Source organism: Podarcis vaucheri (assembly GCF_965113315.1).
Source record: "Podarcis vaucheri genome assembly, chromosome: 10".
Classification (NCBI taxonomy): Eukaryota; Metazoa; Chordata; class Lepidosauria; order Squamata; family Lacertidae; genus Podarcis; species Podarcis vaucheri.
Genome location: NC_138748.1, coordinates 11,048,225 through 11,071,601, shown reverse-complemented (window position 1 = coordinate 11,071,601; position 23,377 = coordinate 11,048,225). Strand labels below are relative to the sequence as shown.

General features: G+C 43.0%; 1 protein-coding gene across 3 annotated transcripts in view; it reads left to right on the top strand.

Annotated features, from left to right (window-relative positions):
* CELSR1 (cadherin EGF LAG seven-pass G-type receptor 1) overlaps positions 1-23,377 on the top strand; it is a 166,480-nt gene that overhangs the window by 124,082 nt on the left and 19,021 nt on the right. For all 3 annotated transcript variants that reach the window (XM_082239386.1, XM_082239385.1, XM_082239384.1), the window contains exons 10-25: positions 31-216; positions 1,210-1,323; positions 1,794-1,968; positions 3,241-3,382; positions 3,746-3,866; positions 5,756-5,939; positions 6,573-6,674; positions 7,688-7,782; positions 8,510-8,719; positions 9,258-9,441; positions 10,105-10,248; positions 11,028-11,229; positions 12,329-12,496; positions 14,979-15,105; positions 16,891-17,091; positions 19,436-19,610. In XM_082239386.1, the coding sequence (XP_082095512.1) occupies positions 31-216; positions 1,210-1,323; positions 1,794-1,968; positions 3,241-3,382; positions 3,746-3,866; positions 5,756-5,939; positions 6,573-6,674; positions 7,688-7,782; positions 8,510-8,719; positions 9,258-9,441; positions 10,105-10,248; positions 11,028-11,229; positions 12,329-12,496; positions 14,979-15,105; positions 16,891-17,091; positions 19,436-19,610 (2,530 nt within the window). The remainder of the gene's footprint in view (positions 1-30; positions 217-1,209; positions 1,324-1,793; positions 1,969-3,240; positions 3,383-3,745; positions 3,867-5,755; positions 5,940-6,572; positions 6,675-7,687; positions 7,783-8,509; positions 8,720-9,257; positions 9,442-10,104; positions 10,249-11,027; positions 11,230-12,328; positions 12,497-14,978; positions 15,106-16,890; positions 17,092-19,435; positions 19,611-23,377) is intronic.

The following is a 23,377-nucleotide window of genomic DNA, read 5'->3' as shown; positions in this document are numbered from 1 at the left end:
GCAATGAACCAAAGTTAATATTTTCAACAGATACTGAACAAATATGTGGTATTTGAAGTCTACGATGGACTGAACCAGGTGGCTAGTTTGCGGATGACTCAGTCCCGAATCAGTGATGGCGAGTGGCATCATGTGCTAATAGAACTGAAGAGTGCAAAAGACGGCAAAGACATCAAATACCTGGCTGTTGTATCCTTGGATTATGGGATGTACCAGGTGAGGTGGCATCAGTAACCTTTCAGCATAAACATGAGACCAGAATGAACAACTGTTAGTAATACAATATGGCGGCATAACTGTGAACTATACCAAGGCCAAGGTGTTCTACCTTACGTCTGTAATGGGTTCAAAAACCTGTTTTTCCATCATTACCCCCCTTCCTTGCCCCACTTCTCATTCCCCATATCTTTCTCCTCACCCCCCCCAACCTCACAAAGCCTATGATAGCAATGTCTCACACCAAATGTAACTCGTCTGCAAATAGGACTGCATGAACTGAAAACATAGATGTTATATGTACAGTCGTGCCTTGAATCCTGAACGCCTTGCGAGTCGAACAGTCTGGCTCCCAAACACTGCAAACCCGGAAGTGAGTGTTCCAGTTTGTGCACATTCTTTGGAACCAAACATCCGACGTAGCTTACGCTTCTTGCGATTGGCTGCAGGAGCTTCCTGTAGCCAATTGGAAGCCGCACCTTGCTTTCTGAACATTTTGGAAGTTGAATGGACTTCCAGAATGGATTCCGTTCGACTTCTGAGGTACCACTGTACCTCCATGAAAACCTTTCAATAAAAATAATTTTCAGAAGAACCCATTTTCCTCCAATGGTACATGAAGGATAACATAGTCTCTGTAGTTATAATAAGCGAGATTTTGCAACTTTTCCAAAACCCACATATCACACATCGGAGCCCATAAGAAATTTTTAGCGCCAAATGATTTTTATCCCTTCCTGGCTGCAGAACACACGCACAGAGAGAGAGAGAGACGAGAGAGAGAAAGACTGACTGAACTGGCTGTCCTGTAGTTGAATTGATGGAGAAAAGGCATGTTACCTCTTGGAAATGCTTCCCTGTTGAAGCAGAACACAAACAGCTTCTATTACCTCTTTAAGTTTATTGTTGATTATGTCCCCTATATCAGTGAAATATTGTAACCAAGAATGTATAAAGAAGTGGCAATCTCCTTTGCTATGTTCTTCATTTCAGAGCACTGTACAGATTGGAAATCAGCTGCCTGGACTTAAAATGAAAAGCATCATTGTAGGAGGCGTCTCTGGAGATCAAGTCTCTGTTCAGCAAGGCTTCTATGGTTGTCTCCAGGTGAAAGCTGAAATAAGTAACGAGGGGATGTTTACCCATGAGAAGCATTCTCATCTCCTCTGGGAGTGGGCCGATTTGGGGTAGAGGGCAGAAAGGGGTGGTATTCATTTGTTTTTCTGCATCTCTTTTAAACACTGAACACTTAGTTGACTTAATTATGAGGACAATGGGCATAAGTCCCATTTAAATTAATGAGACTTTAAGCACATAACTGTGTCCCCAGATCCGTTTGATTTTAATTAAGCGTATTGTGTCAGGATGGCATCCAGCAGTTTGTTGGCTTTGATTGCTTTTAACAGCAGCTTTTAAGAAGTATGGTTTCCGGTTCATTAGCTCTCCATGACTGATCAGGAATTATTATTTTTTTTGGGGGGGGGAGGCATGCTTTTCTTCCATTTTAACACTGCATGTTAAAGCTGGGATACTAGTTGGATGTTACCATTGTTTATGTTCCTTCACTCCTTTTTCAGGGAGTGAGAATGGGGGAAACGTCCACAAATGTAGCGACTTTGAACATGAAGCAGGCAATCAAGATTAATGTCAAGGAAGGCTGTGAAGTGGACAATCCCTGTGATTCTAACCCTTGTCCCCAGCACAGCTATTGTAGCGATGACTGGGACAGCTATTCATGTGTCTGTGATCCAGGTAATAATGGCTTCAAGCACACTATTCATAGTAATGACAGCCTGAGGGGATTATCGAATTCTGTGGTTATGAAAGTTCTTAAAGAACTTGGCAACAGTTGCAGAAATTCATGCTCATAATCCCATAAAAATCAAGAATAGCAAGCACCCATCATAGTTGTGGATGGTACCCTGTTGCTCTCCGTTATCTTCGTGAACTCATTTTGAATGCCTTCTCTTGGAGGAGAAAAGCATCCCACCCGAAATGCAAATTCTTCTGCAACGTCATTTTTTTTAAAGCTGCATTTTAAAGGACCTGTTAAATGTCCGTTTGTTTTAGTTTGCAGAATTTTGAAAGGTTTCTCTTTGCTGCAGAATGGGATTTTCAGGAGAAAAGTGAAAGATTGACACGAGCTTGAAAATAACCAGAGAGTTAAATATGTGATGGAAAAGCAAAACAGAATTTGATTTGTTTTAATTGGTTTCAATTTTCAAAATGTTTTAATATCCTCCCTGTCTTTATGCAAGCCAGTTTCTTTCAAAATGGGTTTGACTTTGAAGTTCAAACTACATAACTGAATCTGAGCCAAGGTGTGCTTACTTCAGAAATAAGGCTGCATTCCACACCATTTTTGCACTGGGCTAGGTGGGACATTAGACTAGACAGAGGTGTTCCTCTGCCCTCAACCTGCAGAATGATGTTGAGTTAATGCACGTTTACTTCAGAGGTAAGACTGCAACCTAAACTGTCTTGCACTGGGGTGTGTATGTGTTGAACTGGGCAAAAGGGTTCCTCTGCCCAACCCTATATTTTTAATTAATGCCTTAAGCAAAAAAAGGGAAAAAATGTGTGTGTAGGCGAAAATTGCTCCTAAATAGGATCCCAACTTTTTAGAAAAGTATAACTTTACTGTGCTGTTAACAGTAATCTCTCTAGACAGTTACAGATAGGTAGCCGTGTTGGTCTGCCATAGTCAAAATAAAAAAATTCCTTCCAGTAGCACCTTAAAGACCAACTAAGTTAGTTCTTGGTATGAGCTTTTGTGTGCATGTGTATCTGAAGAAGTGTGCATGCACACGAAAGCTCATACCAAGAACTAACTTAGTTGGTCTTTAAGGTGCTACTGGAAGGAATTTTTTTACTCTCTAGACAGTGTATTGCAGGAGGAGATAAATTTCCTGATAACCAAAGAGGTGCTATTAGCGCATAAGAATAAAATAGATTGCTTTCCTGAGATGCACAGGTCATAAATTACAAAGCAGTTGCTATATGTCTATAACCTTGTCTCCTCAGGGTACTTTGGGACAGAATGTGTTGACGTGTGCAGCCTGAACCCATGTGAGCATGTCTCTACCTGTGTCCATAAGCCAAGCTCTTCTCATGGATACACCTGTGAATGTGGGCAAAGCTATTATGGGCAATATTGTGAAAGCAAGTAAGCAAATGACACTGGCTAATTCTTAGCCTTCCTTTCCTACTCCATCCCCCTCCCCCAAATCCCTTGTATTTGTATAAAGAAATGAGGAGGAGCTACCTTATTCAAAACAGAATTTTCCTTTGTTCTTTTTATCATGTAGAAAATGTGCAAAAGGTGCATATTTGTAACAAATTCCACATCAAGTGCTATATAACGAGTGCCACCATAATTTTTATTCAATAATATTTTTTTTCACCCACCTTCCCTCCCATTTTCTGTAACTTGACAAACTATGCCTCAATGGTTTCAGTAGAAGAGATATTTTAGTTTTTTTGTAGCTCCAAAGCTGAACATTAAATATATTTTCCACCTTCTTTGTAGAATTGATTTGCCTTGTCCTAGAGGCTGGTGGGGAAATCCCATTTGCGGGCCATGTAACTGTGAGATCAGTAAGGGATTTGATCCTGACTGCAATAAGACTAATGGAATATGTCGGTGTAAGGTAAGCAAAAGATTGCTCACTTCATGTCTTGACTATGCTACCACTCAGTGGATTTGTAACTGGCTGACTGACCGAACCCAAAGGGTGCTCATCAATGGTTCCTCTTCATCCTGGAGAAGAGTGACTAGTGGGGTGCCACAGGGTTCTGTCTTGGGCCCGGTCTTATTCAACATCTTTATCAACGACTTGGATGATGGACTCAAGGGCATCCTGATCAAATTTGCAGATGACACCAAACTGGGAGGGGTGGCTAACACCCCAGAGGACAGGATCACACTTCAAAACGACCTTGACAAATTAGAGAACTGGGCCAAAACAAACAAGATGAATTTTAACAGGGAGAAATGTAAAGTATTGCACTTGGGCAAAAAAAATGAGAGGCACAAATACAAGATGGGGGACACCTGGCTTGAGAGCAGTACATGTGAAAAGGATCTAGGAGTCTTGGTTGACCACAAACTTGACATGAGCCAACAGTGTGACGCGGCAGCTAAAAAAGCCAATGCAATTCTGGGATGCATCAATAGGAGTATAGCATCTAGATCAAGGGAAGTAATAGTGCCACTGTATTCTGCTCTGGTCAGACCTCACCTGGAGTACTGTGTCCAGTTCTGGGCACCACAGTTCAAGAAGGACACTGACAAACTGGAACGTGTCCAGAGGAGGGCAACCAAAATGGTCAAAGGCCTGGAAACGATGCCTTATGAGGAACGGCTAAGGGAGCTGGGCATGTTTAGCCTGGAGAAGAGGAGGTTAAGGGGTGATATGATAGCCATGTTCAAATATATAAAAGGATGTCACATAGAGGAGGGAGAAAGGTTGTTTTCTGCTGCTCCAGAGAAGCGGACACGGAGCAATGGATCCAAACTACAAGAAAGAAGATTCCACCTAAACATTAGGAAGAACTTCCTGACAGTAAGAGCTGTTCGACAGTGGAATTTGCTGCCAAGGAGTGTGGTGGAGTCTCCTACTTTGGAGGTCTTTAAGCAGAGGCTTGACAACCATATGTCAGGAGTGCTCTGATGGTGTTTCCTGCTTGGCAGGGGGTTGGACTCGATGGCCCTTGTGGTCTCTTCCAACTCTATGATTCTATGATTCTATGTGGAACTCAAGTTCAAGCTAAAGCATAACAAATAGCTGCAATTCAAAATGAAGCAGTTGTGTTGATGTTATCTATCATTTCTGCAAGCCTTCTATATTGCTTTCCATGAACCTGGCTTCAATAGCGACATTTCAAGAAGGAAAAGAAGAGAAACATTTGGCCAACCTGAGAATTGGCCAAATGAACTTGTACAGGGTCATATTTTTGTTTGGGCTGGCTGTGGCAAGCTGCAGACACCTACTTTCAGTCGGCCTTAGCACCTTCTGCACATTATTAATTAAGAGTATGCAGAATAAGCTTTGAAGAATTTCTCCAGTTGGGTCTCTCACAAGCTCTTTTGCATGTACATGCATACACATGCTTGAACTAGTCACAGCTTGCCATGTGTATATAATTTGTTGAAGTAAAAACATGTAGTTACTTCAGAAATGTTGTTCACTTTGAACACGTTTCTGCCTCCAATACACACATAGAAAGGGAATATTTCATTTAAAAAGGATGAAACATGCAGAGTACTTGACAGCCCTTGTTTTGTCCAAAGCTGTTAAGTAGTCATTCACACTCGAGGGGAAACTGTGTTTCAGAAGTGCATCTCTGTATTTTGAAACCAACCTTCTCAGGTCCAGATTGTTTGGCAAGTTTTCTCCGCTCAACTTTAAGCATCCTTTTACGGAGGATGAATGTTCCTTTACCTGAGATAATCTTTAAATTGCATTGAAGTGTGAATTCTACCCACTGCTCATATCCTTGATTTGCAAGCACCTCTCAAGGCTCTCTCTTTTTCCAGGCAAACCATTACAGACCACAGAGCAGCGACCGCTGTTACCCGTGTGACTGTTTCCCTTCTGGTTCCCACACTCGCACCTGTGACCTAGAAACAGGGCAGTGTCCCTGTAAGCCAGGAGTGATTGGGCGACAGTGCAATCGCTGTGATAATCCCTTTGCTGAAGTTACTGTTCATGGCTGTGAAGGTACCTACACATACTTCAACACCAGACCATTTTAGCCTTAATTTTAATCCCGACTCTTAAAATCCGTTTTCATCTTTGCATCTTTTTGTTGTTTTGATTTGTTTCGCCTGCATTTTAATTCTTGCTATGTTTTCCTCTTATGTAAAGCACCCTATAATTATTTTTTTAATTGAAGGGCAATAGAAAAATTTCTGTAATAAATAAAATAAATTGTTAAACGGAATTTCAGAGAAAAGAGAATCCTGGCAGTGGGCAAATTTAATGTAAACAAAATATTCCAAATAGCTGTGACTAACTGCCTTTCCAACAGAGGCTTTTTCTGCAGAACAAATTGCCCGCTGCTTTGTTCAGATCTCCTTCTACATCTCTTGTAGAAACTTCTTAGATGAGCTTGCTAGTTTAAGCATGTACAAACCTTACAGCATCTTATGAGAAGCTGCTTTACCCTTTGCTTCTACTGAAAGTGACGATTGACATGTTTTATGAATACCCTCTCCTCCTTTCAAAGTCCAGAATAGAACTAAGAATGTCTAAATGTTTGTCCTCAGCGAAGCAGAATCCCTTCTGTTATAACTTAAGTGCTATTATATTATCAGAAAAAGAAATGTTTTCTTTCCCTTCCACCTTACATAGTGGTTTACAATGGATGTCCCAAAGCATTTGAAGCTGGCATATGGTGGCCACAGACCAAATTTGGGCTGCCTGCTGCAGTGCCCTGTCCCAAGGGATCAACAGGTAAGTGCTGCCGCTAACATTTTGAAAGTGTTATCATAGCATCAGGGGGTGGGGGAGTGAGATTCTAAAACTTTGTTGTACACAGAGAGATAAATGTATTATTAGAGCCTGAAGACAAGAAACTGCATAGCATAGACAGAAAGTTTAATCAACATGAAACTATTAAGAATACATTTTTTTAAGCAACACAATGGGAGGTAGAACATTAAAAATCATGAAATGGTTGTAATATGGCAGGCATGTCCGACAGGTAGATCGTGATCTACTGGTAGATCACTGGACGTCTGCAGTAGATCACTGGTAGATCATTGGCTTCCCCCAAAGAAGCTGAACAACTGTGGCTCCCCTAAAAAAAGCTCAACATTTTATCTCCTCCCTGAAAAAACTCAACAACTTTGACCCGAACCCCAAAAAAGGGGGTAGATCACTGCCAGTTTTTAACTCTGTGAGTAGATTGCAGTCTCTTGGGAGATGGCCACCCCTGCAGTATGGGAAAAGAAAAAACATTTTTACTGAAAATATAGCTGATACATTCTCTTTCATTCTGCAATATCACCACATGTTTTCCATTGTGATGTGTATGTAATTTAAATGGTAAATAATGGACAGACAAACCCCTGGTCACTGATAGAGAATTATGCCTTAGAACACCTGTAATATTTCTAACAGTTCCTAATACCCAAGTTTTTATTCTAGACACAGCAGTCCTAACCCTTGATCTGTGCTTCTGGTAGGAGTTGGATTCAGTGGAAGTGTCGCTCCACCAGGTTCTGTTGGTGGAGTTTCCACCAGCAGAGGCCAGTCCTCTGCTGGATGTTTGGACACAGGGCAGGCCTGACTGTGGATCTGCTAGATCTGCCCCTCTGTGTCCCTGCCCATTCTGCCTTCTAAGTTACAATAAATACTCTTCTTTAAGATAACCCAAAGCTAAACATTTATAGTTTTCTTATCAATTAAATGTGGCATATGGCCGTCAACCATTGTCTCTGTCACAAACACATTTTCTTTTTAAGGAAATGCTGTTCGTCACTGTAACAGCGAGAAAGGCTGGCTCCCTCCCGAACTTTTCAACTGTACTACCCTTGCCTTTGTGGATCTGAAAATCATGGTAAGTATAGGGTGCTTTGGAAGAGCCAAATGTCTGCTGACTTGTGCATTGTGTTGTAGTCATAGTTGCCCTTTAATATCGCTGGAAATCGTTGCCGAGTAACTGCTATGCCCACAGGGTGAGAACTGCACATTCCTACATGGGATTACAGGTGTGTCACAAAGAGAGAGAAAACCCAATTCTTTACCTATGACTGTTACTCGCTTTAGAGTTCTCTGAGCGTTCACGTGTCCTGCCTGCTGCTACTGCTACAGAAACTTTTAGCGCTCTTATTCAAACTGGAACCAAGCAGGAAGTGCCTTTTCTCTGCCACACAGAATATGCTCAGAGCATTAATTATGTAAACCGGGAAGGAACACTAGCATTTCCTCTGGTGGAGTTTAAGCTTTTGATTGTTGGGTTGTGTATGTGCAGATTCTGTATCTGAGATTGTGCAGAGGCCACCAATAGCTGGTTCACACGGTCTTTCAGTGTTTAGGCAGGCAGTACACATAGTGGAACACAGGAATAAGTGTTGGGCTCATAAGTATCCTCTTACATGTATACAGATGTGCACCCACAAACACACACATATACCTGATCACGTGACAGTCCAGGAGTCAGTTTCTCACTGCGCTGCATGTAGATCTACACACTTGGGGAATCAGCATCCCATTAAACCCTTTGACATGGAAGAGAGGTGCAGTTTGCTTGCTAAGTTGGAGCCTTTGTTGTTTTGGGTCTTCAGAATGAAAAGCTTATCCGTAACGAGACCAACATGGACGGCGACAAGTCAGTGCACATAGCCAAAGTGCTCCAGAATGCCACCAACCACACGGGCTCCTTCTATGGGAATGACATTCGGACCGCCTACCAGATGATGCTCAGGGTGCTGCGGTATGAAAGCGAGCAGCAGGGGTTTGATCTAGCTGCAACGAGGGATGTGGATTTCAATGAGGTAAGAAATGCTGAACCGAAACTGAGAAAACTTGGGCTGCGCCACTTTAGCTCCAGAAATAGCGCAGATGTGTTCCATACCACAGTCCTACCCACGTCCTGCAAGGAGACATCACAAAGTTGGCTGCAGAAACTGCACAGCATACGGTGATCCTTTAAGTGTTTCTGAAGAGTGAGACTTTGCGAAGGCTTTGAGTAGGATATACTGGATGCATGCATCGTCTAGTCCCCAAAATAACTGCCGTACGGAAAAGTCACAGAACAGACAAATCTCTTGTAAATGCATTTCACTTGAAAACAAATGCAGATAGCTATTTCCCTATTTTATAGAGCCTGGGTCTTTATGCTATTTTTCTATTGTTGCTTTTATAAATCTTGATCATGTGAAATATATTTAAGCAAGACTACAGCAGGACGTGTCTGCATTGTTTCATTTGCATGTTTACCTGTAGCAACAGTATTAGTTATTTGGGGGGGACGGGACAGGAAGTATTGTTCTTCCATTTTGTGTGCAGCATTTCCCCCTTTCTTTCTCCTAGAACATCATAAAAGCAGGTAGTGCTCTACTGGACCCTCGTGCCAAAGAGCACTGGGAACACATCCAGAGGACAGAGGGGGGCGCAGCACACTTGCTGAAACACTACGAGGAATATTTCAGTAACGTAGCCAAGAACATGAAAAAAACCTACATGAAACCTTTCATAACTGTTACCGCAAACATGAGTAAGTAGCTGTCGTTCTTGATCAGATATGACTTCCTAATGCTTCAGGCCTAGGCCTGCAATGTTTATTTGATTCATTGGCTAGATTAATTAATTTTAAAAAGGCTTTGGGTCTGGGGGGGGGGTCAGGAGAAGCCCCAGAACAATGTGAGTGGGAGATTGTTCCATCAGGCAAACAGAAATGCTTGCACTGGCAGAGCAATCTCCTTGAAGGCAACACTGTATTGGGAATTTTTTAAATGTCTAATGTCTTACAATTTTTAATGTGCTGTAAGCCACCCAGAATGGCTGGGGAAACCCAGCTAGATGGACGGGGTATAAATATTATTATTATTATTATTACTGTTATTGAATTCAGTGGGTTGCATTCAACTAAGTTCTACTCAGAGTAGAACCAGTGAAATAAATGTATATTAACTAATGGGTTTACTCTGAGTAGGACTAGCATAGAATAAGGCACTGCAGCCTTTGTCATTTATCTTAATGCCAAGGCTTATATTATTAAGATTGTGTGAATGATGTACAATAATAGATCCAGATTTCTTCTCAACATCCATGTAGTTTACAAAGCTAATAAAGCCTCACGTTTACTAAAACAGCACTGGATGTTTGACTTGTATGTGGCAGAAATACGTATTACGGCAAGCTCTTTTTATCTGTTTAGTTATTGCTGTTGACATCTTTGAAAAGTCTAATTTTACGGGAGCTAAAGTACCACGGTTTGATGCGATTAAAGAAGATTATCCTAGAGATTTGGAATCGTCTGTTTTGTTTCCTGATACTTTGTTCAGAGCTTCCGATAGAAAAGGTAGGATGCTTATTCTACAGGCGTTTGGAAACCTGTAATGTGAATTCTCAGATCAGCTATGAGACAAAGGCAGTTGGATCCAGTTGTTGTTGTTGTTAAATTTGTACACAGCCCTTCATCCATAGATCTCAGGACAGTTCACAAGGAAAAAATGCAGCCTTTTGAATGTGTCTGTGGGAAGGAGGGGCGTTGTTTTGCTGTTTTGTTGTACTTACTTTTATGTTTTTATCCTGTATTTTACTTTGTGAACTGCCCTGAGATCTTACGATGAAGGGCAGTATATAAATCAAATAAATAATAATAAATAAGTAAAACAAAACTCAACACACATAATAAAAAACAAGAACAAAACAAAACAACACCTCACAACAAAAATCCTCCCCAGGAAGAGGCCCAGTGAAGTAAACAGGATTTAAGCTAGCCAACGGATCCACTTCAAACATGACTAGGTCTGGATACAACCCAATATGGGGTTGGAGAATGGGTAATGTTCACTCAACAAACAGAAGAAGCAGTTTCCTCCTGCCTGTCCATTAACTGAGTACCGCCATGTCCATTTGTACCAACTCACGCCAGGTTTGGCTCAGCATAAGGCCATTTTCTTGATATGAAAAACTGAAGAGGGAAAAAAAGCTCTAGTCATGTTTTGTTTTTATGTAAATTACAATATTCATAAGGCAAAAATAAATGGGTCCTTTTAAAATCACTTCATATTTAGCAAGCTCAGAATTAGGTCTTTAAAGCATGATAGTAAAATTTGGCATTGGTTTTATCTTCAGCCTTTCCTACGATGAAGCCTTCAAACCTTAGATTGCCTTCTAAAATAGAAGATGAGCTTTTGAAGAACAAAAATGTGCTTGCAAAAAGAAAACGTCGGCATCCAGAGGACACTGTGCAGCATGCGGTTGCTATCGTGATTGTATATCGAACCCTGGGGCAGTTTCTGCCTGAGAGTTATGATCCCGACCGAAGGAGCCTGAGGTAAAACTGAGCTTCATTCATTTGCTTTGGGTAGCATTTGTCTATTGTGTTCTGGAATGGGAAGGCCTTGCTACCTAAGAGCAATCATGTATTGCGATTTTAATACTAGATGTCTTCAAAACTTACAGGTTGTAGCTAACAAAGTTAATTCTCAGAGTAGACCCACTGAAATTAATAGACTTAAGTTATTCCTGACCATTATTTTAGCAGGTTTACTCTGAGTGGGACCAATATTGACCACAACTCTATTCATCTACAAGGCTGCCTCTGTTGTTCTAAATCATAATCTAATTAATCTATGTTAAAAGAGATATCATTTTGGTAAGAAGCTGTTAAATTTCTTAGGGTAAGTTCACACATGCTTGTACATCACCTGATTTCTAATGACTCGTTGTCTCGCAGCAGAATATGTGCCCTGACTCCATTTAAAAATATTGTGTTTCAGGTTATGTCGGGTTATTATTCTATCTGCGGTTTCTGATTTATGATGGCTCAGTAACATGCATAAGCTATCATTTGATTCTTGCAGTCATCACATGATAAGCATACATGTGATAAGCATACACAGCGGGTGGCACTGTGGTCTAAAGCACTGAGCCTCTTGGGCTTGCCGATCAGAAGGTCGGCGGTTTGAATCCCCGCGGCGGGGTGAGCTCCCATTGCTCTGTCCCAGCTCCTGCCAACCTAGCAGTTCAAAAACATGCCAGTGCAAGTAGATAAATAGGTGCCGCTATGGCAGATAGGTAAACAGCGTTTCTGTGCACTCTGGTTTCTGTCACGGTGTCCCGTTGCGCCGGAAGTGGTTTAGTCCTGCTGGCCACATGACCTGGAAAGCTGTCTGTGGACAAACGCCAGATCCCTCGGCCTGAAAGCGAGATGAGCGCCACAACCCCATAGTCGCCTTTGACTGGACTTAACCATCCAGTGGTCCTTTACCTTTTACCTTTACACATTTGAACTACCCCTTCAAACTTTTTCCTGACACCACACCCATCTAAATTCAGTGGAAAGCTATCATCTGAAACTGGGCAAAATACTATAGCTTTGTTTTCACATCTGTAATGGTATGCTTTTCCCCTGGTTTTTTTTTTTTTTCCAGATTACCCAATCGGCCCATCATAAACACCCCAATAACCAGTGCAATAATTTACAGAGATGGGGAATCTTTACCAAATCTTCTGGACAGCCCCATTATGATTGATCATGCATTGCTGGAAACAGAGGAGAGAACAAAACCGGTCTGTGTGTTCTGGAACCACTCAACTGCGTATGTTTCACAATCTGTATTATTTTGGAAAGTTGCTATTGCATGTGGACCTGTTAATGTTAATGGGTCTTCTTCATACAGCTAGTCTGAGAAAGAAGTCAGTGACAATCTTGCGTGCTGCCACTTTCTATTAGGAAGGGTAAATCTTAGAGCAGTGTTTAGCCCTGGTGCTGAGCGAGAGAGGGAGAGAGGAGGTTTTTCATGCCCCATTACATTTCTGCTCAAAGTCCAGACAGAGCATTTGGCTAAAATAAAGGCAGGCTGCTTAGTAGGAGGAAATGTGTGTGTCGTCTTGTAACAAGTATCATGTGAGTCTAAAGGGAGCACACGAAGAGACAGCGCACACACTGTCCAAGTGGAGAAGATGCAAGTTGGCCCAAAGGCAGTCCTGCAAGTCTTTATCGTAACTTGCTGTTGCTCTCATTAGTTATCTTCATTGGTTATAATGAAAAAAATCGAAAATACATGCCTGTGGGCAGAAATGTGGTGGATTCTGTGAGACCTCTGACCTCTCTATATTTCATCTTCCAAACCCATATTATGGGTGGGATTGTAGTTTATTCTAAGGATTTCCTTGCAAGAAAAAAAAAGGGGGAGCTTGCATAAAATACCTATGTCTGCGATATATGTTGTGCTCACGCAGCCCAACAGAGGGTTGTTCTGCTGGGGCTCCCATGTCAGCAAGGGCCTTCCTACGTGTAATTTTAATTGCATGACTTGTAGCCAAACCAGGGGCTTTAAAAATGTAAGGGGTATGTGTGTGATTTCCATGCTGACCGCAGCATGCAAGGAACTTCCCTCTCTCTCTCCAGCCACCATCCCAATGGAAATCTACTCCCGGCCCTGCAATTTACAATCCAATTGGTGCCAATGGCAACTTTTTTCCATTGCTAATTGCACCTGGAAGACAGGGGTGAATACCATTAGGATCACAGCTGTAGAGGGAACGGGGCCGTGGTTCCCTGCTTGCTGTAGTGGTGATGGAAATCATGGGGCTCATACCTAAGACCATTTTTAAATATCCCTTGATTTGGCTATAAGCCGAGTAATATGTCGTGTGCAGCTAAGGTTTCCTGTCCAGATATTTTTACATCTAACTAAGGGGGAGTCATGTGTCACCTACATCTTTGCTAACTGTGACAGGATCATAGGAAGCTGCCTTATACTGGGTCCATCAAGGTCCATCAGTATTGTCTCCATGGACTGGTAGCAGCTCTGCAGGGTTTCAGACTGGGGACATTCCCAGTGCTCCTTCCAGATGCCAGAGACGGAACCTGAGTGCCAATGCTCTGCAGCTCACATGGGTGTAAATTTTAGACTCCTGGTGGGCAGTTAGTTTTCTTGGAAGCCCACTTTGAGTGTGAAGTAAAGGATGGAGAATCAAGGTGCCAACTCACATCTCTCTCGGTTGTGTGCTGGCAGGTCTGTTACCAGAAACACAATTCCCATCACAGCCTTCCGGTTCTCCACTTGAGGGACAAATTTGGCAGCTAAGCGGCACTCCTTCTGGGGCCAAATTTAGTTTTGATTCCATCAGTTTCTGATCTTGACTTTAGACAGTCTCTTACCAGCCTGGGAACAAGAGCAGCAGCAACTATACATTTGATAAGAGGGCTATTAAGTTCAGTAGGAACTTGATAATTTCAACAGAAGAAATTTGAGCACATGCTTTGCTCTCCAGGTGCAGTCAGTGAGACCTAAAGTGCCCACTTTTCTCTGGATCATGCCCTTTATTCCTGTATGCTAAGATTACAGCTATTACCGCCTCTGCAGAAAAAATGCCATACATCAAAATGGCATATTGAAAGCATGGGAAACGCAGGCTCTTTCACTAGCTATACACTTATGCAATCAATAGAAGAGCATAAAAATATACACATATCAAATAAAGAAAGAGACATATAATAATGTGTTTTACTACAGTGTGTTAACCAAGAGAAGATTCAGTACTATTTGAAGATCAAAAAGACAGCTAAGCCTAATAAAGTAGTAAGAATGGGTTACATAGTTTATTTAGGCTACCTGCATATAATTTGGACATTTGTCATGTTGAGGCAAGGTTTAAAGAAGCAGAAATCTTACTATTTTAAGCATCTGCTTCTTGTGCTTCCCTAACCGCCCAGAGTGGCAGGGGCAACCCAGTCACATGGGCAAGGTATACATAATAAATCATTATTGTTATTTACTGCTGCTGCTGCTACCTGTTTTATGGAGCTATCATGGTAGAACAAATGGCTGCCCTTCTTTGGAAGACATGGAGAGCACCAAATTTATTCAAGTTATTCCTGTCTGTATTTCCTCACAAAGTTCTGTGCATGGAAATTGGCAGAACAGATGCATTGCTACTTAATAGTCGGCGAGTGAAGGAGAGACGGCCATTTAAGGAAAATAGCAATTCGTCATTGAAATAGTTCCATCTGCCAGCCAGTCATACAAATGTCATTGGATCTTGGTTTTTTTTGCTTCATTTCCCATTGATTAGAATTGGAGAAACCGGGGGCTGGTCCTCAAAGGGATGTGAGCTGTTCTCTAGAAGCCAGAGCCGAATTGTTTGCCAGTGCAACCATATGACCAGTTTTGCTGTCCTAATGGATATTTCAAAACGTGAAGTAAGTGCAGTTTCGTGGGGATTTTTTTGGTTTGTTAAAGTTATGAAATTAAGCAGGTTTGAGTAGACCTCCATCAGTGTTTTGTGTTTATCTTGAAAGGCAAATCACCAGTTTATCAGAACGGCGTGCCTTGACACTAATTCCTGTTACAGTTAGTTTGCTTGTTTTTACTAATTTATTTTGCTTGCTACCATCTTACACTGTAGATTTCTCTGAAACAAGTTACATCACCACCACATTCCTGTTGAATGTGTTCATCTCCATCACATTCCCTGAAGGCCCATACAAGGCGGCAGGATGGCTAATTATATACAGAACTAGTACCCGGAATTTCCATCCCTTAATATCAGTTTTTTCACCGTTCCAATTTCCAAGTTGCTCTGCAGCTTTAATTCACCCTAAGCTTGAGACGGGAGCTGCTGTGACTCCCATTTTACAGATGAGGAGGCTCCGCAGTAAACCTTCTGGGAGCTGACATTATTCCTTTCTGATACAACCAACTGAACAAAAATGGCCATTGAATAGACAGCCATAAAACTGGGCAGGAAACCTTGGCTTCGCAAATATAAGCAGAGTTGTGCCTGGGCACCATTACCCTGCACTTCAGTCCATGCTTGCCCATTTTAAGTCCTTGGATATCTTGATGGAGGGAAGTCACAGGCCCTGCACCTGGCTCAATAATCAACTTGTCAGAATTGAGAGCTGCTTTAGAAGTTACCCATATGTTTCCAAATGCAGAGAAGAATGACATTGCCCTGTCGCTAACCCATGATCAAGGAGAAGACAGTAAGCTGCAGGGTGGTGCGAATGTAGGCCATTCCTTACTACGGATCCCTGGCAATAAACCCTGCTTATGGCCTTTGTAGCCAAGATGGTTGCTCAGGTCTCTGTAGGCCAGTTTATATACACTCATGTTTATATGCACACACTGCTTTGTAGCTTTCTGTAAGTGACTGTGTCCCCTAGAGCCAATTGCTGGTCGTGTTCTGGCAAGGCAAAATTGTGTTCTTATCTCCAAAACTATGAGGGCTAGAAACATTGAAATAAGTAAGCCTGAAAGTCTCATAATTCAGGCCAGAGAGTCTGCACAAAATTCTGATTATAGGCAAGGTTAGCTGTAGCTGAGTGAATCTGCACTGTACCTGTAAATAGTATAGTATTCAGTGCATGGAATTACCCCTGCCTCTTGAAAGATTGTATCTTCATAAAGGCTCACAAAAGGATTACTTGAGTTTACTAATCTAGAGGATGGTCTTTCCTATTGGTCCGGATATAAAGTTGAACCTCTGTTCTTGAACGTCTCCACTGACTAACGTTTCAGAACCCGAATGCCAAAATCCCGGAAGTAAATGCTTCCGTTTTCAAACAGCTTCCGCTGCATGTTTTTCAATTTTCTCAATTGAATTTGCCGACATCCCTTTGCACCTCGGTTGTTGAACGTTTTAGAAATCGAACTGTCTTCCGGAATGGATTATGTTTGACAACCGAGGTTCCACTGTACTTCAGGAAGCTATAAATTTGGAGGGGGAAAATAGTAAAAACTTGCTTGGTGGTTTGAAACTAATTTAATTGTGGTTTTCTTTTTATTACTAAGAAAAACCATCATGTGAGTTGAAGGTACCTGGCATTTTTTAAAGGCATTTTTATCACTCTTTGGAGTCACTACAGTTCCTGCTTCCTTACACTATGTGATTGGGTGTGTGTGAAATTAACTCAAGTAACATTTTTTTCTATATAGCACTTAGAAAGGGCATGTAGCAAAAATGATTCTTCTTAACTCCACAGAACGGCGAGGCACTTCCCCTGAAGATTATCACTTACACAACCGTCTCCATCTCACTGGTAGCTTTGCTGCTCACCTTTGTCCTCCTTGTGCTGATCCGGACCCTGCGCTCCAACCTGCACAGCATCCACAAAAACCTGGTGGCTGCCCTCTTCTTCTCAGAGTTAGTCTTCCTGATAGGAATCAACCAGACAGAAAATCCGGTAAGAGTTCATTTCAGTGCCTTTCGCATGCTAGCTTTTAACAGGGCACCCAACGAAACAGAAGCAATGCTTGATGCTGAGGCTGCGCTGGCCCCAATCCACATTCAATTTAGCACCGTTTGGGACAAGCAGAAGCTTGGCAGATGGTTTGGCTTTAAGCAGGAACCCTACCCTGTTCCTGTGACAAACGTAGGCAGACACAGAACTGTTAACAGATTGTTAAGCGGGCGCAAGACTGCATTGCTCATGGCTCCAGTCCTCTGCACGCTTACTGGGAAGAAAGTCCCGTTCGGTCAAAGCACCTGTTACCAGGCCCCGTGATAGGTCTCACCCCACCCCACCCCAAAGCATCACCCCATCAGGACCCCCAGTAAGTTTACCAGCGGTTTGGGGTGAACGTTGGCAGGAATAAGCAGCAGGGAGAGGCTGTTATAGCTGCTCCTCTCAGCGCTAGGCCCTTAAAAGGGAGAATAAAGCTTTGTTTGCGCTTTGGGAAGGTAATGGGGCTGGCACTATTTCTTCTTCATCTTTCAGAGTTGAAAGAAGTACCAGGCACAGTGGCTGCCATCTTATTTCCACCTACAGGGGTCAGCAACCTTTTTCAGCTGTGGGCCGGTCCACCGTCCCTCAGACCATGTGGTGGGCCGGACTATATTTTGAAAACAAATAATGAACGAATTCCTATGCCCCACAAATAACCCAGAGATTCATTTTAAATTAAAGGACACCTTTTTTTTCCTGCGGGTGGTTCTTTAAAAATTATTGTGTCCATCCTTCGTTTTCAACAAGTCAAAGGGCCTGTTTGTGTTTTATAAACCCGTATTTCTGTTTGACAGAATTTCCAGAAACCAATTTCCTTTAGGATAGCATGAGAACAGCAGTCTTCTGCCCCTCTTTTTCCTCAATTAACTAAAATGTACTACTACCTGTTTCTGTTCCTTAAACCATTTGTTAAGGTATTTTCTTTAGCAAGCTACGTATTGCACTGTGAAGGGCCACTCCTTGAAACTGTAGCAGTGACTGTGTTTCAAGCAACTATTAATCCTTCCTTGTGGAATAAGAATTGTCCAAGGAGTCACACGCGGATGAGCATGAAAAGTCAAAGAATGTGGGAGCACACATGAAATGGAATTCCTTGTCATTTGGTTTAGCTTTTATAAGTTTCTGTAAAGCAACAGTAACATGGCAGGGAGAGGTTCCAATCATCCGTGGATGATTGATGGGGGAAAAAATGATATATTTTCTTTGTTGCATACCTGAAATAATAGTTTTCATCATGGTGACCTGTACAAAACTAATATTTTTAGAAACCAACACACACACACACACACACACACACACACACACAGGTTTAGAGCAGTAAAAACTTTTTTTTTATTTTGTGGGGCATATTTTTAGTTTTGTTTAAAGAACTAGCCAGAGCAACTAAAACCATAGTTCTCAAAGTGTGAGGCAGGTCTGTAAGGCTGCCAGGGGAGGTTCAGTTCCTCACCGACTCCTTTGTGAATGCCTTGATTAGAGGAGGTTGCCAAGTGCCAGTCTACTCACCCTTCCCCAGTAGTCCAGTGTAAGAGATGGTGACTGCGTTCAGATGGAATGATAAACTAGGCTTTATTGTTACAGGGATGAACCTAGGTGTCTTGATCTGGTATATTACCACCAACTCCTCCATTATGGCTTAATGGGGGAAATCAGAAGCTTCCGCTTCCTTTTGTTGATTAATCAGCTTTGAGTTACATCCAAACCCTAAACTGTCATTGATCTTAACCAAGGGAAGGGAGCGCGTGTCCCTCCAGTTGTTTCTGGACTACAACTCCTGTTACCCCATATCATTGGCTATTCTTTCTGGTGCTGATAGGGGGTTGGAATCTGGAGGCCCACAGGTTCCCCACCTATGTAGTAAACCACCCTTTCGGCTAGCTGCAGTTTGTCCAGGCTTAAACAAAGCACTAAATTGCAATTTCATCTGAATTTGGGGGAACCACTTGAAGCATCCGTTCATGTTGAGCTATTTCAATTGCATTTGTTTGATTTGCGCATTGCAAACAGCTGGGGGTCTGTAAATTTTGATAATAAACCTGATTTACAATGGAGGTTGAATAATTTCGATTGCAATTGTACATGGCTAGGAGGCTGCTTGGCAAGGCAGATGTTGTGCAAGTATTTCTAAAAGAGCACTAGTACATTAGGATAAACTTTCTGTAATTAGGGAAGTTGTGATTGCTAAAGGCTACCTCTAAGTTTAGAGGCTTGTTTATGTCTAACGGAAGCCCATCTCTTGTGCCAGATTATTTTGTGGCTCAGCAGAAGCCATTCTAATTTCATGGCGTCTTTCCTTCTCTAGTTTGTGTGCACGGTGATAGCCATTCTTTTGCACTACTTCTACATGAGCACCTTCGCTTGGATGTTCGTCGAACAGCTTCACATCTACCGGATGCTGACGGAAGTGAGAAACATCAACTTTGGGCACATGAGGTTCTACTACGTCATGGGCTGGGGGATTCCTGCCATTATAACAGGTAAGGAAAATTAGATGATGAAGGAGGAAAAACTAATATGGTGGGGAGATATCTACACTACAAACTTACAACTGTCTTCTATCAGTATGGCTGTCATGGCATCCTTTCAAAGAGTCATGGGAACCTGGTGACATCGCTGCATGTTCTCTGCTTGATATGCTGACATTTTAAAAGTTTTGCTATTTAGCTCTGGCTTTTGAACTGTTCGGGACACGGGTGGCGCTGTGGGTTAAACCACAGAGCCTAGGACTTGCCGATCAGAAGGTTGGTGGTTCGAATCCCCATGATGGGGTGAGCTCCCGTTGCTCAGTCCCTGCTCCTGCCAACCTAGCAGTTCAAAAGCAGGTCAAAGTGCAAATCGATAAATAGGTACCGCTCCGGCGGGAAGGTAAACGGCATTTCCGTGCACTGATCTGGTTAGGCCAGAAGCGGCTTAGTCATGCTGGCCACATGACCCGGAAGCTGTACGCTGGCTCCCTCGGCCAATAAAGCGAGATGAGCGCCGCAACCCCAGAGTCGGCCATGACTGGACCTAATGGTCGGGTCCCTTTACCTTTACTTTGAACTGTTCAATAATGCCCCATATCTGCAACACTTCCATATGGACTTCCAGTTCCCTGTGGAGAGAAACTGTTTTTAAATCAATGGATATAAGCCCTATAATCGCTCCCCTTTCCTTGTGCTGGGCCTAATTCAAGAAGTAGTTGCATCCTTAGGATTATACTTATCAGTGGTGCCTTTAGATCAGAGGTTTCCAACCTTTTTGAGTCCACATCTCCCTTGACAACTGCATTCTTTCTGTGGCACCCCTGTGGGGCTTAGGAGTCCAGTTATGCCGCCCCTTGCCTGCAAAGCTAGCAGCCTCTCACCCTTTTTGGAACACCCTCCCTTGTGGCCTCCTCTCATTTCCCCTCTTGCAAGTTCTCTGGGCAGCCACTACTGCTGCCTCTGGTCTCTGAGCTACTCCCCCTCCCGTCCCAAAGAGAGGTGCCTCCTCACACTGCCCCACAGGGGCCTGGGAAGAGGATGCCCCCAGCCTTAGTGGCCCAACAGAGACAGGCCAAAGGTGAACGGGAGGCCAACACCTTACCTTGGGAGGCCAGCAGCGGGTGCTGCCAGCCCTGCATGGCAGAAAGGCTCCCCTTTGGCGCTGGGCACTCAGCTCCCAGGCAGGCCTTGCACACAGCAAGCACAAGAAAGGCCAGCGCAGTGCCTGCCTGCTTGCCTGCCCAGCCTCCCACTTGTCTGTTCATTCCCAACAGCAAGGACTGACTAGGGTCCCTCTCCTGCTTATTCTGAGGCCGCCATAGCTCTCAGCAACCAGCATCCCCTGGCCAGCCCCAGAGTCACCATTCGCCTGCGGAGCTTGTAGCCAGGGCTGCTGCAACAAACAGCTGTGCAAGCCTTTGGGAAGCAGAGATGCAGGAGGGCATCAGAGGAAGGGAAGGAAGGAAAGAGGGACAGAGGCCAGTCTTGGTTGAAAGCCACTGCTTTAGATATTAGGAGCAGTTGCAGGCACAAAATGAAGACGAGGCACACATTTGTACTGGGTGCCTCTTGCCCTACTTAAAGTAACTTCTGTGCAGATAAAGGGACTTAAAACCTAGCTGCATTCAAGTTGGAACAAGAATCGCACACATACCTCAGGAATAACTTCATTCACTTTATTATAATTACTTGGTTGCTTGCAGTGTTTTTCATATTCTGAGAAGAGAAAGAGGCGGACATGCTCTAGATTTCACTTGCGCTGGTAGAAATATTCCCTCAGGCGCACAGAAAATGTGACCCTGCAGACGATTATTTATTATTTTGTTTACTATTTAATTACATCTATATTGCCACCCACCAATAAATATTCCCCCGGAGTCTTATAACAAACAACATTAGAGGTGCAATATATAACAATTAAAACCAACAATTCAACAACAAAAGAAGACAGAAGCTTCCGTACAGCAGAGACAGCATAAATCACTTGCAGCCCTTGTTTCAAACACAGTTTAAAAGACTGGATGAATGAAAAGGTCTCTATTTGGTGCCAAAAGGCCACAGAAGAGGCACCAAGCAAGCCTCTCTGCAAGGAAGCTGTTCTCCATAGCTGAGTTTCCACTACACACACACACAAAAAAAACAGCCCTCTCCTTGGTTGGTACCTACTTCACCATATTTTTAAGTTATGCATATTTTAATTTTCTTTACTTAGAAGATTTCTTTGTTGCATTTTAAGGACCATTACCTTGCAAAGCTGTTGATACTTAATACAATGCATCAAATAAACAATCAGTAAAATGTTGTAAAACAATTAAAAAAACTTTTACATTCAACAAAAAAAGAAAAGAAAAATCAACATTGGACAAATACAGTGGTACCCCGCAAGACGAATGCCTCGCAAGACGGAAAACCCGCTAGACGAAAGGGTTTTCCGTTTTGGAGGTGCTTTGCAAAACGAATTTCCCTATGGGCTTCCTTCGCAAGACGAAAGCCCATAGGGAAATCTCCAGGACAGCGGGGAAGCGCAGCGCGTCTTCCCCACTGTCCTCGGACCTCCTCCGAAGGCTGGCAGTGGGGCGGAAAGACCTTCTCCCCGCGCCAGCCTTCGGAAGGCTCCTCCGAAGGCTGGCGGTGGGGAGAAAAGCCCTTCTCCCCGCACCAGCCTTCGGATGGCTGTCCAGAAGACTTGCGGTGGGAGGAGGGTTTTCCTTCCCACCGCCAACATTCAGAATGCTGTTCTGAATGTTGGCGGTGGGGAGGAAAAACCCTCCTCCCACCGCAAGCCCCGGGAACAGAGGAGAAGCGCTGCGCCCCTTCCCCTCTGTTCCCCGTACCTGTCCTGAAGGCTTGCGGTGGGGAGAAAAGCCCTTCTCCGCACCGCCAGCCTGGCAAGCGGTTTCCATAGGAACGCATTAATTGATTTTCAATGCATTCCTATGGGAAACCGTGCTTCGCAAGACGAAAAACTCGCAAGAAGAAAAAACTTGCGGAACGAATTAATTTCGTCTTGCGAGGCACCACTGTAGCACAATTATTCTAACCCAGTACCCTGCATGACATTTCTGTGTCCAAACAACCCCCCTTTTTTAATTAAGGTGTCTTTAAAGCTCATTTAAAAGAAAGAGGACCCAGAGTTTGCCTAAATTCCACTAAAATTCTGTTCCGTGGTGAGGAGAGCACTGCAGGAAAAAACCTGTTTCTTGTGCCTCTGGTTAGCCACTGCGAGAGCAGGATGCTGGACGATGTGGAACTTTGGCTCTTTTTACTTTGTTCTGTTCAGCATCCAGGGATTTTCAGTGCTTGGGGCTGAAAGAAAGCTACCTTAGGCCTCTGTGCTCCTGTTTAAAAAGTCTCATTAGTGAGTTGTGAGATGTATTCCTTGTAAGGTTTATTTTTTGGGGGGGGGGTTGGAGAACAGGGTGTGAAAGACTAAGTATGCAGTGTTTGAAGCCAAAAACAATTTAAATGAAACTTTCTAGGTTTCTACTTGTTCTATATTTTTCTGCTAATGAAATAGCAATCATTAATAAAAAAAATGCTTAGTGGTGCACCGCAGGCTCAAATAAAGATAGCCGATAGAGCTGTCGCGCAGTTTTTAAAATAGTAGCCAATTAATTGCATGACTTTTAATCAGTTAGTTAAAGCTGCACACATATCTGGGAATAAATTCTGTGGAACTCTTCTGAGCATAGGGTGCTGTAATGTGAATCAAACCAGAGTAAAACAATATTTGTTTTTAAGAATATGCACAGCAAGCAACATTTTATACAAGGCATTTC